General features: G+C 37.4%; 1 protein-coding gene across 4 annotated transcripts in view; it reads right to left on the bottom strand.

Moving 5' to 3' along the window:
* LOC136340736 (homeobox protein aristaless-like) overlaps positions 1 to 15,801 on the bottom strand; it is a 71,983-nt gene that overhangs the window by 7,211 nt on the left and 48,971 nt on the right. For 3 of the 4 annotated variants that reach the window (XM_066285039.1, XM_066285040.1, XM_066285042.1), the window contains 3 exons: positions 14,017 to 14,254; positions 13,026 to 13,071; positions 1,441 to 1,569 (listed from right to left, as the gene is read on the bottom strand). In XM_066285039.1, coding sequence (XP_066141136.1) covers positions 1,441 to 1,569; positions 13,026 to 13,071; positions 14,017 to 14,254 — 413 coding nt within the window. The remainder of the gene's footprint in view (positions 1 to 1,440; positions 1,570 to 13,025; positions 13,072 to 14,016; positions 14,255 to 15,801) is intronic. The other variant, XM_066285041.1, reaches the window with a different exon arrangement.

Raw genomic sequence — 15,801 nt, 5'->3', positions numbered from 1 at the left:
AAGGAGTCATTCACCGAAAAAAGGCAGAATCCCCACCAATAAATTGTCGAAAGGATGGACTGGAATTAAGATGAAAGCTTTATTATTCAAAAAATAGATTTGCTATGAACGTTTTCGACGATATGTTGGATATGCCTAATGGGATACCCGTATGGTACAGTTTTAGCTTTGGTGGTCTATAGGGTATACATTCAAACCTCTATAGTATATTATAGGGTTTTGAATGTAGAAGGATTTATAGAAGAGGCTCTAAATAGATAAGATATTGCTAAATAAGAAGAAACTAACTTTAAATGAACGAGTTTGTAGAATTTTAAGTTAATAAAAAGCGCTTTGGAGACGAAAACTAGATAATGTCTAATTTATTTCAGACAAAGATAACCGTTGGTTAGACCAGTTTGCTTGCAACAGATTTATCCAACAGGAAAAACTGGATTATGAAGCGTCATACACAAGTGTTTCGTTGTATTATCGACCTTGTGTCTTTTGGGATTTCCGAAATCCCCCGTGGAACAGATGTAGAAGCGGGCACCCTGGATACTCGTTATTAGCTCACAATCATTCAGACGATCGTCATTCACTGTGGTAAATGACAAATAATTGATATCATAAACAAATTGATGTTAAATTGTTATTTTTACAAACCAGAGGGTATTGGCGATGATAGCGATTATGTATGTAAATTGAATAGGGCTTTGCATGAACGTGAACATACACCTTTTAGTTATAACACGAGATTCCATGATTTTCAGTTGAAACAGATGTTTTTTCGATCTGAAGATGATCCTCGCTTATATTAGTGAAGACCAGGCAATATTGTATATATTTATATGCAGACGATGTTGTATTATAATTATCACCAACAAGCAGGTATTTCTGGTCTCACCATTTTTGATATCTCATTTAATAAATATTCAGTGCTTCTTCTAAAACCATGGCCTTTGACAGGTACCAGGGTTGTCCCAGAAGTACCCGACCTGACATACACAAGATGGCGTTTTTTCGTTAAAAATTTGCCTATATTGCTCGGACCTGACCTCAGAAAGCTCATATTTGAGGCTGCAATTTTTTTGGAGTCGTTTTTACTGGACGTTTTAGAGGTTTTGTGAACATGGAAAAAATTACTCCTGAAAACGTGATTCCATTCTGTCATTTTAAAGGTCTTTTGTCCATCCAACATTAAAGTGGAGTTAGATTCTACTTTAGAGAAATCCGTTCCCTCGTTAACAACTGCAAAATATTGAGTGGGGCCGAGCTTGAACGCGGTCGTATCAGCTGCCAAGACGAAATCCACAGTGGTCGACCTAGCGACACTCCGGATTTGACCACTCCAGATTATTGAGGCTAAGATCCACAGAAGTGCATTGAGAGATAGACATTTAAAAAAATAATTTATATCGCATTTTGACTAAACAATTAGATATAAGAAAGCTGTTACACCTGAGACGAAAGAGCAGTCAAAGCAATGGCCTCAAAGGGGAGAATCGACTGTAAAGAAGGCCAACATTGTTCCATCTGCAGGAAAGGTGATGGCTTCAGTTTTCTGGGATGCACGTGGGACAATTTTCTCTAAAGGAAAACAATCAAAGGATAATATTATACATGTTTAGTACAGTTTTTGAACAAAAAAATTTGGAAAAGCGACCGCATCTTGCGAAAGAGGAGGTTTTGTTTCATGAGCACAAAGCACCAGTCCATCCTTCGGTACATCGCGATGGCCAAAATTAATCAACTTGGTTCCGAACTTTTTTCTCGCCCCCATTATTCGCCATATTTAGCCTCGCCGGATTATTTTCTATTTGCAAACTTGAAGAGAGATTTATCAATAATAAAGAGCTGGAGTCGGAGATTGATGCCTATTTTGAAAGATTTGAAGTTTTTTATTATATACAATCGCTAAAAAAGCGACGAAAAAAAACTGTATCAACCGTAATGTTCGACAGATTTGGTTCAAATTTGGTATAATGAAAATTCAAACCCAAATTCAGTTTACGTTCGAGCAACTTTTGAAAATTTAATTTTTAGAGTGCTTTTTAGGGTCTTACAACACTCCGTTTTGCAAACCTCTTGCTCGGTGGAAAATTTTCAATATGCTTTTAATAATCTTACAGAGGGTATTTTCCACATATATCCTGAACATTTCATCAAGGTCGAACCACAAAAAAAGGAAATTTCAGCTTTTTAGAATCGTCAAAAATGTCTAAATTTCATCGTTTCGCGCGAAAACCGTCACTTTTTGACGATTTTAAAAGGCTGCAATTCGCTTACTTGCGGTTCGACTTTGATGAAATTTTCAGGATGTATGAGGAAAAACCTCATCTACAAGGTCATTAGAATCATTTTGAAAAATGTCCACCGCACAAGATGTTTCCGAAACGGAGTTTGCTTAAGAGCCTAAAAAGCGCTCTAAAAATTAAATTTTCAAAAGTTGCTCGAACACGTAAACTGAGTTTAGGTTTGAGCTTTTATTATACGAGATTTGAGCGAAATCACTCGAAAATTACGGTGTACAAAATTTTTTTTCGGCTGTACGGATACTTTTTTGAGCGACTGTATGAACGGGGTAGATCGGCCACAGGATATCGCTGAGAGAAGCGCGTCAGCCTAGAAGGAGACTATGTGGAGGACTAATGGAATATTTTCCAATTTTTTTTTTCTAAGTGTTAGGTCGGGTACTTCTGGGAGTATCCTCGTATATCTCCTAGACTTGCTTATCGTTTATCTTACATGGATACCTACACTTGATGCGATTTGTGGTGGTATTTTGTTTACGCTTACGTTTAACCCTGTCATAAATTAAAATAGCTTTAATAGTTATATGACTACTCTTTATCGCGTAATCGTCCAGCCTGTGCATTCTTACAGGATCCATTAACTACACGCTGAATTAATTAGTTTTCATACCGCTAATTATGTCCGTATTGAATATTCTTATTAAGGCATTTAAAGCGAGTACACCGTTTATGATAATAACGGCCGCTAATTAACAATTTAGCTTTTTTTTGAAATAAAAGGAAACGAATGATTAAAAACGACCAGGTGAGCCCATAAAGTGTTTAATGCGGGTTTGGAAACATGTTATTATTTATTATTAAAATGTATCTTTTATGAAATGTTTATTTCCTAAGCAATTAATGGCTTAAGTCGTTTTAATGCTCTTTGGGAACGACGATTACGAATGAGTGCACAAAGCGTTAATGTTCGGGAAAGTAATAATAACAGGTTTACGTACTTCTATCAAGTCCTGCACCTACCATCATAATTCCCTCATCAGTTCCGTATTTCAAAGACACTTTAAAAGCTGCAACGCCAATTTAACTATTAAATTATAGGGTGATCAATATTGCGATGGCGGTCGTAATGCATATCCTCGTCACTTGGATGCACTCTAACCCCCATAAATGTGCGAAAAAATGAAACCCATCACATTCTTTGCTGACGAATAATTTATTTATGCCAACAATAAGGTATCATCGCTAAAAGTCCTCGTCTTCGGCCGGTATCTCATGCGACAAGAAGGACGCATTAATGGGAGCAATAAGCCCGAAGCTGATCCTCGGTACCGGACCGATCACAGCGATCTGTGTTGATGTTGATTTCTTTTTCGTTCGCTCATCTGGATTAGTAAAATATGAAGGATCTGTGGTTTCTGAACGAGAGTATGTTGAACTCAACTCCCTAACGGTAGACCTCACTTAAGAGTTCGCGATGAAGACGACTCGAGCGGGGTTCGCAAAATCGAATGGAGCCGACGCGAAGTTCTCAACTGTTTTTTTTTTGTTTTTTTTTTTGTTTTCGAACGGAACCCCGAGATCCGCGCGAATTACTGCGGTGTAAACGCATTAATGGTGAAGAGTCTTCGACCAAAATTCGCCCCTTATGCTCTTTAGCTTGCAGCTTAAAATGTTCTTTATTGCTTGTAATCATGCGGTACTACGAAATAGCATTGAGGCCATATGGGGACCGAAAACTCGTGATGCTCTGGCGTAAACCTTCGCATCAATTGCAATTTGTGTAATATTGGAGTATGCACGAAGGGTTCTTTTTTTTTTTAATAGCGGTGATGCGTTAATTACCGTTATGCTTAAAATTACCTAATTTCTCATGTCAGGATTTAGATGTCGTTTGGGTCTTTTCGTCACTTCTCAAACCTCGATTCCCGACTGAACGTTTTTTACGAGCTTTCCGTTAAATATAGCCCAATTCGTATGATAAACCGATCAGCGGAATATGATAAATTCTAGCAGTTTAAAAACAAATCAAACCTGGAAGACACCCGAGGGAAATTTAATTACAGCGTTAAAAAAGGACGATCTATTTTTTAAAACCGTCATACATCCAATCATGAGAACGCCGCCCGAAAGATATTAATTAAATTTAATGATGGTCGGGTTCTAAATATCCAAACGTCTTTAGTGTAAACATGACAAATCTGTGATTATACCGACCCCACATTTAACAACAGAGGCGGGCCAGAGGAAAGGCCCCCCGCCGGGTCCAAAATTAGCTCAATGGTGTCCTGCTGATCGAGAACCCAGAGCGCCTATTAAATACAAACTCGCATATTGTTTCAAATTTACGCGGCTTCTTTTGTACACACACAAATTTAATAGCTCATTCGAGGTTTTGTAATTTAATTAACTTTTCAGTACAAAAAAATGTCAGCCTCTTGATCAAGAATAAGGGGCTTAAAGTCAATGAGGCATGACCCAATTGACCATGCACGTTGTTCTCCCGCTTCATGGTCAAAAATCAGCTAACAACAGTTATTTTACTCATTTTCGAATACGATTTTGATGATGGAAAATGAATACTTTGGCACTGATCTAAAGGGTTTCGTACAATTAAATTGAACATAATTAATGTTTGCGTCAGGAGACGTGATATGGCCGAGAATAATTATTTTAAATTTACCTTCAATTACAGAGTGTGCAGCATCAGCATACGTAGCATCGTTGAAATCTGAAAACCTAGTGCTCCAGACGGTAATTTACACTAGTTATCAATTAAGTTAATTGGGGTTATAAGTGATATTAGAGATGAGGTTCAAGGTTTAAACGGAGAAAAGTGATTAAGGCTTTATGCAAGCGTGCCACTTTGAGTGTAAGGGGATCCCTTCAAATCGTTCAATTTTTAAATTAATTTAAATTAAAATGGATAAAATGTTTTTTGCGGTGTTACGTGCTCGGGCCGCTCCCGCCTTTGATCTTCATTGTTGACAGTGTGGTGGCGGCGGATCCGGGCGTCGCATCGACGTAAAACATCCTGTGTAAGATCTTTCATCTCGTAGATTTCGAGATATCCCAATGCGCATCGCCGAAACTCTGACCCTTTGGTACGCGTTTCCTTGTCATTTGATACAGCAAAATATCTTGAAAAGAATGCGAAAAACCCGATTTTAGAGAGAAATGGCGAGTTTGCCTCACACTCGTTGTGCGAAAAGTTGCGAGATGACTGTTACCTTTGAACGAGCGCGATGTCTTACCTATTCAAAGTCTAAAGGATAAAAGCACATTAATCAAATACAAATTACCTTTCCAAACACCCCGAAAATATCGGTTAAATTAAAAAACAGATAGAATGAAATATTGAAATTTCGTATGTTTCCTGAAATCATCTAATTATATGGGCGAGATGGTACTATTAACGCAGGTAGATGGATCTTTTTATAATTTATCGCTTTAAGCCAGGTCCATTGTGAGTTTTATAAATGAAGAATACAAGCATGAAATTTAGCAATCAGTGGAAAATAAAGTATTCTATAACTTATTAAAATGACCCTTTATTGGATTTTGCTGGCACAAAAGAAATGAAAAGCTGGCGAGTTATGAACGCCGCCGATGACGAAGAGCTTATTGAGGGCCAAATTGAGCTATTCTCGCCTCTTCCATTCGATATTGTTTACAAAGTAAATTACCTGTCCTGATTTTAACATGGCATTAACTGGCAAGCTCATTGTTGCTCCTATTTCCCGAACAAAAAACTTTATAGCCGGAATAACAAAATAATTCAAACGGTTTTTAAACGAAGTTTAACTGAAACCACGAAAAACACGTCTCAAGTTAAATAATGACGTCAGTTTATTTATCTGGTAAATTTATTTTTGCATAACTCATGCCGGTCAAAACACAAAAAGCAATATTATTAACACAGTAATTGCTTTAACATAATTGGATTAAAATGTTGCTAATTACGGTTATTATAATGCGCATTATTAACTACACGGTTGTGTTTTGATTACCATTAACGCAAAATTAATAGAAAAACTAACGAAATTACTTTGACCTTGATTTAAATAGTAATAAATTACATGAAATTTTTGTATACACTCCTAGGGCAATCATAATTTTAGGATGTTGGCTTGCACCATGCCACTGCGTTGTTATTGTTTTCGACGAGATCTTTAATTTACCATAAGGAATCATTGTTGCAAATTTTTTTCCTAACTGTTAACAACATTTTTTGTCAATGATTCTTTTTTAATCAAGATATCAGCCCCCCCCTTTATACGCATAAACACCTGTTGCGTCGAAATGACACAGCTCAAGAGGAAGAGAGTCATTTAAGAAATGTATTTTTTTCGAACACCGAGTACAAGTCACGGACTTGAGCGATTAGGTTTAATTAAATAAATTATATGTCTCCATTTCTCAAGAATTGTAGTTTGTGAAGGTGAGTCGAGTCGGGATGGGACATCATTAAAGGAATGCGGATGACCGGGAGCTTAATCAGCTATCGGTGCCTTTTTGAGTCGCCTTTTTGCGGAAACCGATTTTATTCAGCTTGATTGAAAGTTGATGTATTGTTAAGAGTTTGATGGACTCGATTTTACAGACACGATGCCACGCAAAAGGGGGTCCCCGCCTCAGGCCCAAACTACTTCTTAATCAAATTAAAAAATACCGGAAAGCTGGGGTCACGTAAATTTGTATCTATGATTTTTTCACGCTCCTAAGAGAGTTTCTGTATTGTCACACCTCGTTAAAATGATCGTTTACACATACGTCGCAGATTCGCATCCGCTTGAACTAGAACTGGAACAAGATTTTTCGACTTAAAAAAAAATCTACTGTGGATTAATCTGAACCAACATATGGGATTTTTCAGGAATTAAGGCCTACCCCAAAGCGACCTTTGCTTGAATTTTCACGAGTTGGGCATAAACTTAAACCAACACACTTCGGAACTTTTACAAAACTTGCACCAACCTTCACAAGAATTACCGAGATGAACAGAAATCCCCGAGAATTTTTAGTCGATCCCCATCTATTTGCTGAAATCGGCGGGACCAAAGAGAAATTGACAATTCTGGAATAACTAGATGAACCAAATTTCCGAGTGAGCGCATAACCTTAAATCGACGCGAATAAAAACTTTCAGGAGTTTTCAAGTGACATGGAACCATCTGCACAGGAATTTTGGGGAATTCGGAAATCACTCAGTCCTAGATCAACCATCGCTGGAGGTGGACGGGTTTGATCCAGGGTATTTCTAGATTCGAAAAAAACGTTGTGCAACCCAAATGGGTTGCGAGGCGAGAAGCAGGACTGATTTGAACAGAAATGTTCGGAAATCTAGAAGTAACTAAACAGTGGATTTTCGAAAATTTTATTAACCAGGAACTTTCCACAATTGCAAGGAAATCCATATTGAGCTGACTTGGAAATAGGTACCTAACCCGAAGCGAGTTGAACGAGAATCAATTGTCTTATTTGGAAAAAGTGATCAGAAATGATCTACAACAGGAATTTCTTACCCAATTTTTAAGTAACTCGGTCCAGTGTGAACAGGATTTTTCAAACCTGTAGTTAGAATTACTCGCTGCAGGAATTTTGACCAGTTTCAATCGGAATATTGAAGAATTCTGAAATAACCTAGAGCAGCCTGAGTAATAGTGTGTGAATAATATGGAGATAATGGCTAGGTGTAATCCGTGTTACGTCATGATGATGATGATGATGATGATGATGATGATAATAATGATGAGAATTCCAAAAATACAGTCGAATCGGACTCTTTATTGCACCTGTTACAAGGGAAACTGGGACAGTGTGTTTAGGTGACGGTTACAATGTAAATATTATAGCCTTGATAATCTAGATATTTTATGTTCGGTGATGGGAATTTAGAAGAACTATATTGTACCCATGAAAAAAGCGAAGGGGCTAAGGTCAAGTGCGGTTCTGTTCCGACTATATTCAGTTCAAGAGTTTTTTTCCACCCCATCTGCAAGTCTTTGTGATTGTGTTTATAGCTGTTTTGTTACGTTACTAAAATTTACAAACCAGTTACACGCTGAAACTCTCCCAAGCCACTAAAAGAGTAATGTTTGATTCTTTGATGGCGCTCTTGAACTCCTTGGATATGGACTCTATGTCAGAGCAAAAGTTGCTCCATGTGCCTCAAAATGCAAAATTTTTTCCTTTATTAACTCAAAATTTTCGGAGATTTGGTGTCGATCTCTTCATCACCAAATGCCTTTGGTGTTTCGAGCCTAAAAGGTATCTTTACCTATTAGACAGTTAACATTTATTTTACAGGGTTTTGTCCGGAATTTACAAGTCCGTTAACGTTGCTCTAAGTTTCCAATCGAGTCTGCTTAGCTGTAAATGGAGGCAGATTCCAATAATAAAATTAAATAGATTCGCTTTTTGAATTTAGTTTTCCTATTATCCTTTGACACATATTTCTAAATTAGATTTTTACGCGGAGTGTAAGAATATATCAATTTTCGAAAAACGACTGTTTTTTTTAGGCGTATTTACAAGTTTTTTGAATCATTACGGTACAATTAGGAATGGAAATTTTACTAGTGAAAAGTTTCAGAGCTGTAACTCCGGGGGCACTCTTTGTCGGATGTTAAAAACGTACTGTATAATTAAAAAGACCAGCAGCCTATTGTCAACTAATAAGATAATGAGTCCTTTTTCCTCAAATACAATAACTGTTATAAATAAAACATATGTACCAGATAATTCAATTTGGATATTTCATGTTACAATCAATAATTATGAATAGAACAGCATGTTATTCCTTTATTAATCGAATATTGAGAGGTGTAAATGTTGTATTCGACATAAAATTGCAGCGAAGCGACTAGGAAAACCACATTCCCACTATTAAATTAATGAGCAATTAATGACGATGACTCAACAAGTGTCTGCCTTTGTTAGAGTGATAAGTCAAAAACAATGAGCACAGAATTCGCGTTTGATGTGATGAGAGTTGTTTATAGTACAGAATGAAGTAAAGGAAAATTTAGAAGCTGAAAGCTGATTCGAAAGATTTTGAGGAAGCCTGAAACCAACTTGGCCCAAATCCAAAATGTCCATCGAACTGACTCAATGTCTTTGATGAAACAACGATTTCAATTTAACGAGATGTGCGCGACTTAGATCAAACCCATTGCAAGCTCTTCAAAAAAAATCTCAAAAACCATCTGTGTTCGTGAGATACAAATAGCATATACTGCGTGACGTAGAAAAGAGAACACCTCGTCAAAATGGTTTTATTTAAATAATTTTTGGTGCGCATGTTTCTTACGCTAAAACTAATGCTTTATTAAAAAATTGAACAAATTTAATCAATAAAAATCAGAAAAAAATTAATAATTTGTCGGCCCTCCATGGTGTTTTATATATTCATGTGCACATATAGGTATGGATCTAATGAGGTGATGTTGTCGTCTTAGGAGATCTTATTCCAGGCTAACTGGACAGCGTGACGTGGCGCCGCTAAGTTTGCGAGGGAGGAGTTAAATTATGCAACCTTTTACCTACAATATCCCAATCGGTCAAAGCTCTGGAGATCGAGGTGAGTAAAGTAGCAAATTGATTGCGTTTTGCTGAAAGAAGTCCATAGGCACTATAGCCACATGTGGTCGTGCGTCGTCTTGCTGGAAAAGCGGATTAACAAGAATTTCCAGATAAGGCACAAGATGAGGTTTAAGAACTCCTTGGATATATCGTTGGGTTTTTGTACTGCCTGTGATGAAAAGTAAAGTTGCTTCCAAAGGAAATAGCACCCCAAACCATTACCCCAACAGTCTGATGGACATGCCTCTGCATTGTAGACTGAGGATCCCGTCTTTTACCTCGTCTTTTTCTTACTCTTGCCTGACCATCATGCATACCCAAACAGAATCTGGATTCGTCACTACACACGATATTATCCCACTTCCCATTACAACGTATCCGTTCTCTGCATCAATGGAGTTGATTTTAACGACGATTTAAAGTGAAGGTTAACACAAGATGGAGACGGTTGGAAAGCAGCTGAAAACTTTTCATCCGGCGATAAATGATTCGAATCCCAATGGGCCTTCCCTACTCAGCAAACCACTGATCCGCCGGCGTCTTCGATGAGACGAGTCCATTTCTTAGGACCATAATTCGAAGATGGCGATCTTGGCGTTCTGTAGTTCTTCGAAATCGACCAGTACCTCTCCTTCTGCCTGTTTGCTCTTGTTGAAACTATGCCTGACCACATCTCCCCATAGTGTTTTTAATATGATTCAATCTAGTGGCGATTTCTCTAAATGACCAAGCAGCCTCTCGTAGACCCACCATGCGACCTCTCCCAAACTCGCTTAGTTGATGAAAATTTCGCTGCATTCTGCCTTAGGGCTTATTTGATCAATCTAAAGGCACTTTCTAAGCGCACTATACGCCAATAAATGATATTTTGCAGTCATATTGTTGATGTTTCATTGGAATTTTTATAGTAAAAAACTAAAGTTCCTGATAACTCGTAAATACATTGATAAATATAACTGAAAATTTAGCCGTTTTTTCTATTCCCATATACAAACGTGCATACGCAAAATTATTTAAATAAAACCATTTTACGGGGTGTTCTCTTTTCTATGTCGCGCAGTATATTTGAAAATTAATTGAGCTACGATCATCTTTAATTTTCGATTTTACGCAAAGCGTTTCTACTTAATAGGAAATAGGTGGGGTGAAGACCCTTGCTGACTCGAGCAAACCACTCCGAAAGTTTTGTTAGTCAATGTCGATCCGCGATAGTAATCCAAATGATTCAGCAAACACTTCAGCAACACGCCACGAAAATTAATAGGAAGTCGAAAGGGGCTAGGAAAAATTGGAAAATATCACTTTCCAATCTTTGGCTAGGTAGATGGGATACTCGATTCTTCACGAACCACTTTCCGAGGCTTCAATTTCCTTTTTTCGCGAATATCTTCAGTAATCCCTAATTATATGCTTCCCTAATTGTGGCAAAATGGATGCCAAAAGGTGGGCAAAAATAACACTTCATCGACTCTTTAATGAACCGTCAGTCACGTAATTGAACACGCAACGAAAAAGTTAGTGGGATATAAATTAGGCGGTTATTTAGCTACGCAATTATTATTTTAACGTTCCGTAATTTGTTTGCTGTACCAATTTTCGGAGGTAATGTGCAGTCCCGCTTACCTCATGACAATCGACATTTACGCACGGAGAAGAAGCATTTAGGAGTAACTGTAAACTCCGGTTTTTGTATTACGTAACTTTTCTTCACATCGTTAAGGGTCCGCAGATTAGGGTTCTACCTACTTTATCTCGGGCATAATTTCGATTTAAAATAATTATATTGCGGTCAACGGTGTAACTTGGCTGAAAATTATCCTGGAGGTAAAGTTGCCTGGAAGTTCAATTTTTGCGCCTAAGCAGTAACATCACAAAATAAATAATTGTATCGTAAACGTGCTAAATTCAGCAAATAATGTGAATAACATTAATGAATATGCTGGAACATACATAGTTAGCTGGGACTACCAGTAGAAAGAATAATCTAAAGCGGAACCAAGTGGCTCTTAGGTGGCGATAAAGTAGAGCATAAATGTCTCGTAAACTGAGTGAGTTTATTTGAAATGGAAGAGCGGTCTTGGCAACTAAAACGAATGTATTACCTCGCCTATTATTGGCATATTAACTGTGAAGATTCAATTGACTTGCGAAATAAACTGCAATGGAAAGTATCCATTTATTACTGTATATCGATGTCACTTGGGGCCACTTAGTTAAGTTTGGACAACCGGGTAAAATTAATTGAAATAGTATTTTTTGTATTTTTATAATTTGGATTGACCAAAATCCATTAATCTTTAATCTTTTGGACGTTTTGTTGAGAATTTTTGAAGAAAAACCACGTTCACTAAAATCAGGTACTTCATCATTAAGCAAAACTAGTACCCAGAATAAGCAGTAGGAGTAATTTATCGCGTTCAAAGTTTTGTCGGTGGCTACGAGTTGAACATTCTCCAAATGGGTTACTGTGCTACGGAATACAGGGTCTTCGTTTCAACAGGAACCACCCAAAACATCTCTTGGTTGGGAGGGAAATTAGAAATAATAAAAAAAAAACGTCTATTTAGATATCTAGAGAGAAGTCTAATTTGACGTTGGAGAGTACCTCTTCACTCCCAGCCATCCTCGACTTGATATTTCAAATGATGAATGAATAACTGTTAATTAAAAAACTGCGATATGCAGTTTGCAGACTCAATTAAAGTTTTTGGTTGAAAAGAATCCACCAAACATAATTGAATATGATATACCAAGAATACCTTCCAGTTGGTACCTGGTTTATCGGAAGAAAATGTGTTTAGTAACATTTCCTCCATTTATTAAGATAAAATGTGGTGTTAATGCTAGGGCCAGTGTTTAAAGGGCTTCTTTTTCCTCCTGAGGAGCACCCAATTTTTTTCGCGTTAGTTAATTGAAGTGCGCGTTTTTTTTTACCTATTTCTGAAGTACCGTCTGAACTATACCCACGCCACTGGAGATTGCACCGATTGAATTAAATTAATTCATTCACAAAACATTTTAACGCAGTTATGTAAGATCACTAGCTCTGGTGTTGCGGTCGTCTGACCTTAACAGCGAATCAAGGTGAAGTTTAATTTTTGTTGTTCCGAAATCTAATTAACGCAATTTTTGCCGTATAATTTTCAGAAATTGCTGTGGAAATTTAATTTATAATATCAGTTTTATAGGAGGAAGGTTAATTGATCTTACCTGTATTCTGGCTTCTGTTAGTCCAATTTTCATGGCTAATTCTTCCCTGAAACAACAAAAGATTTATGAAGTTTCGAAAGATGGCGACTATGTTGCTCGCAATCGCAATTAAGCCAAAGAGGTCACCACTTGATTGGATTTGGACGCGTTTAATTGCCGGGGCTGGGCTTTATTAGCGAGCAACGTTTTCGTTGCCCGAAACCGTTTCGCTCAATCCTTTCAGAGACTATAAATCCATTATCGCGCTGGCAAAAACCCACATATTTTTATGCAAAAACAATAACATTTCTATATTCATCATGCGATAGCACTTATGTTTTTGTGGGTCCTCCTAATTGACTCTGAAACCTTTACAAAGCCGACCGGAGTGCCCCGACAAATTGCAGACAAGTCGGAATGCCTGTCGAGAAGCCCCGATTACTTTATCGTGGGTTGTAGAACGCAAACATGATATACTCATTTGACTGCTTTAGATACCAGTGATTTGTGGGTCCTTTTCTACTTAGGCAGAGAAATCTCTAAATCTACTCCGGGGTTACTCATGGTGCACGAATCACAAAAAGCAGCTGTTAGAATTCGAATTGTAAACCAATTTATTCAATCAAGTTCAAAATTTTCCAGTTTGTACATGCTCTTTGGCCCTCACTCCAGTTTTAAAGGTTTCCACTTTCTACCCCTTTTTGGTTTACTTGGAGGTTGTTGGGGCTAAAATGAAATTCTCGCGTTATGTCACACATTAGAGAACTGCTAAAGTTTCCTACTCTTTTTCGACTAATTTAAAGGTGTTTTTCGACACTCAGTTTCACCAACCAAATCATAGATTGCGCTAGTTTCGAACGATGGAATTCAGATAAGTAAATGTAACTCCATCTTGAAAAGAAGCAAAATAAAATTGTAATATTCAAATTGTTCAGCCTCGTCAGCACCGAAGGGGCGTTCAGTGTCGAGTTTTTCGATTCAGTTTCAGATTTTTATGGAACCGTTGCTGTACCTTGTGAACACGTCCGGGTAGTGGGTCCTGGAAAATGCCTTCTCCAATTCCTCCAACTGGAAACTGGTAAATGTCGTCCTATATCTCCGCTGCTTGCGTTTCGGAGCATAATCATCGGGTTCGTGATCACTGCCATCACTTATTTGATCCTGTCCCGGAGGCCTCGGCTCGGTACCCGCAGCAGGTGTAACTTCCTCTGAAACTCCCATGTTTTCCGAATTTTCAGACGGATGAGATTCTGAAACGAAAGAATATCATTGAAAATTCTGGTAATTTAATTCACAACTTAATTAGTTACTTCCCAAAAAACTATGTGGGAATGCCCCTGTAAAAGGGAGATTTTGGCAGATTTACCGTGTAAACGTGTGGAATCGCGTACTGTAGAAGGACGAAATAAAAACCTGCATCAGACTGATCCGCATCTGTGGATCTTTAACTAATCGGATTGGCTGGCGACATCGGCGATCAACCAGGTTGATAGAAAATCAGCCGATGGGGATCAATCAGATCTGGATCATCGTTTCTAAAGAGGGCCATAGCGTTTTCACCTGTGCTTATTGTCAACTAAGAACGGCAACTGGTACCCTAATTTTGCATTATATATGGAGATAGAAAATGCCATTAAACTTAATTTCGAGCATACAACGCGGTCTTAGTACCACTTCCCATATAATGTAATAATAATGGTAGTTGGTGATGGTATATCTATAATCTCCTCGAAGTACTTACCATATGGATTTTTTAGCCTGGAAAATTCTTGGGAATGGCAAAAAATGTGCAATCAAAGTTTTTGGAGGGGCAAGGAGGAAGCTCTTAATTCCCAATTTTCTTTCGTCACGTATACCTAGACTTCTTGTCTCTATTGTGTTGATGCGATTTTTCGTGATTTTTTAATTAACCACGATCTCAAATTAAAATTACTATTTTCGTTCTTGCCGGCGAGTTAAAATTTGCCTATATACTGCGTGTTAATTTAATAACGTACTAAATTGGCTTAATAGCAGAACCATGAGTACTTTAGAACAATCTCAGACGTGTTACGCAAATTGACCGGTGTAAAAATAAATCTCAAAAAAATCATAGAAAGTAGTTCAATTATGTATAAGCAATAAAAGCACTCCTTGTTAATTAACTTCATTTAATCTTAATTGAATATAGATTTTTTGCAAATATTGCAATAAGTTTGGTCATTCAAGCCTTAAATTAAATGAGGAAACTTATAGCTTCTACCTGATTCAACTTAACAAATTATGGGCTTTGGTATGAAAAATCGCTGGTAATAGAGTTTTTTTTTCGATAAAAATTAGCAATTAGTTATTAATAGTAAATAACTATAGCATGTGTGCTTTTAATGGAGTAGTTGCTGGTACACAGACTTATTAAAATGTTGATTGCTCTTGTAGAAGTGTGGGGGTTTCATGTGAATGCACTAAGGATTATAAGAAGCTGATAAAGATGGCAAGAGGCTCGCAGATGAAGCGAAGAAACAGTGGGCAACAGGATCTAACAAGTGTTACTATCTAAGTTAAAAAATAAGTTCCAAGAATATCCACAAAATGCCCAACGGTCACTATTTAAGTCACTATTTAAAAAAAAAATTCAACTTTTCGTCATCGATATCCCAATCACTCCTATATAGCTCAGCATAGTAATGCATTTTAAATACAGACGAAAACAATTTTTTAATTTTTGTATTAAGGAAATGAGTCCCGTCACCCGTCACCCTCCCAACCCTTTACAGTAGCCGTTCGAAATTAAGCCACAACATCAATGGCCCCGAATTTA

Source organism: Euwallacea fornicatus, chromosome 8 (genome assembly GCF_040115645.1).
Source record: "Euwallacea fornicatus isolate EFF26 chromosome 8, ASM4011564v1, whole genome shotgun sequence".
In the NCBI taxonomy this organism is placed as follows: domain Eukaryota; kingdom Metazoa; phylum Arthropoda; class Insecta; order Coleoptera; family Curculionidae; genus Euwallacea; species Euwallacea fornicatus.
The sequence above is the reverse complement of the archived record's forward strand: the minus strand, read 5'-3'. Positions and strand labels throughout refer to the sequence as shown.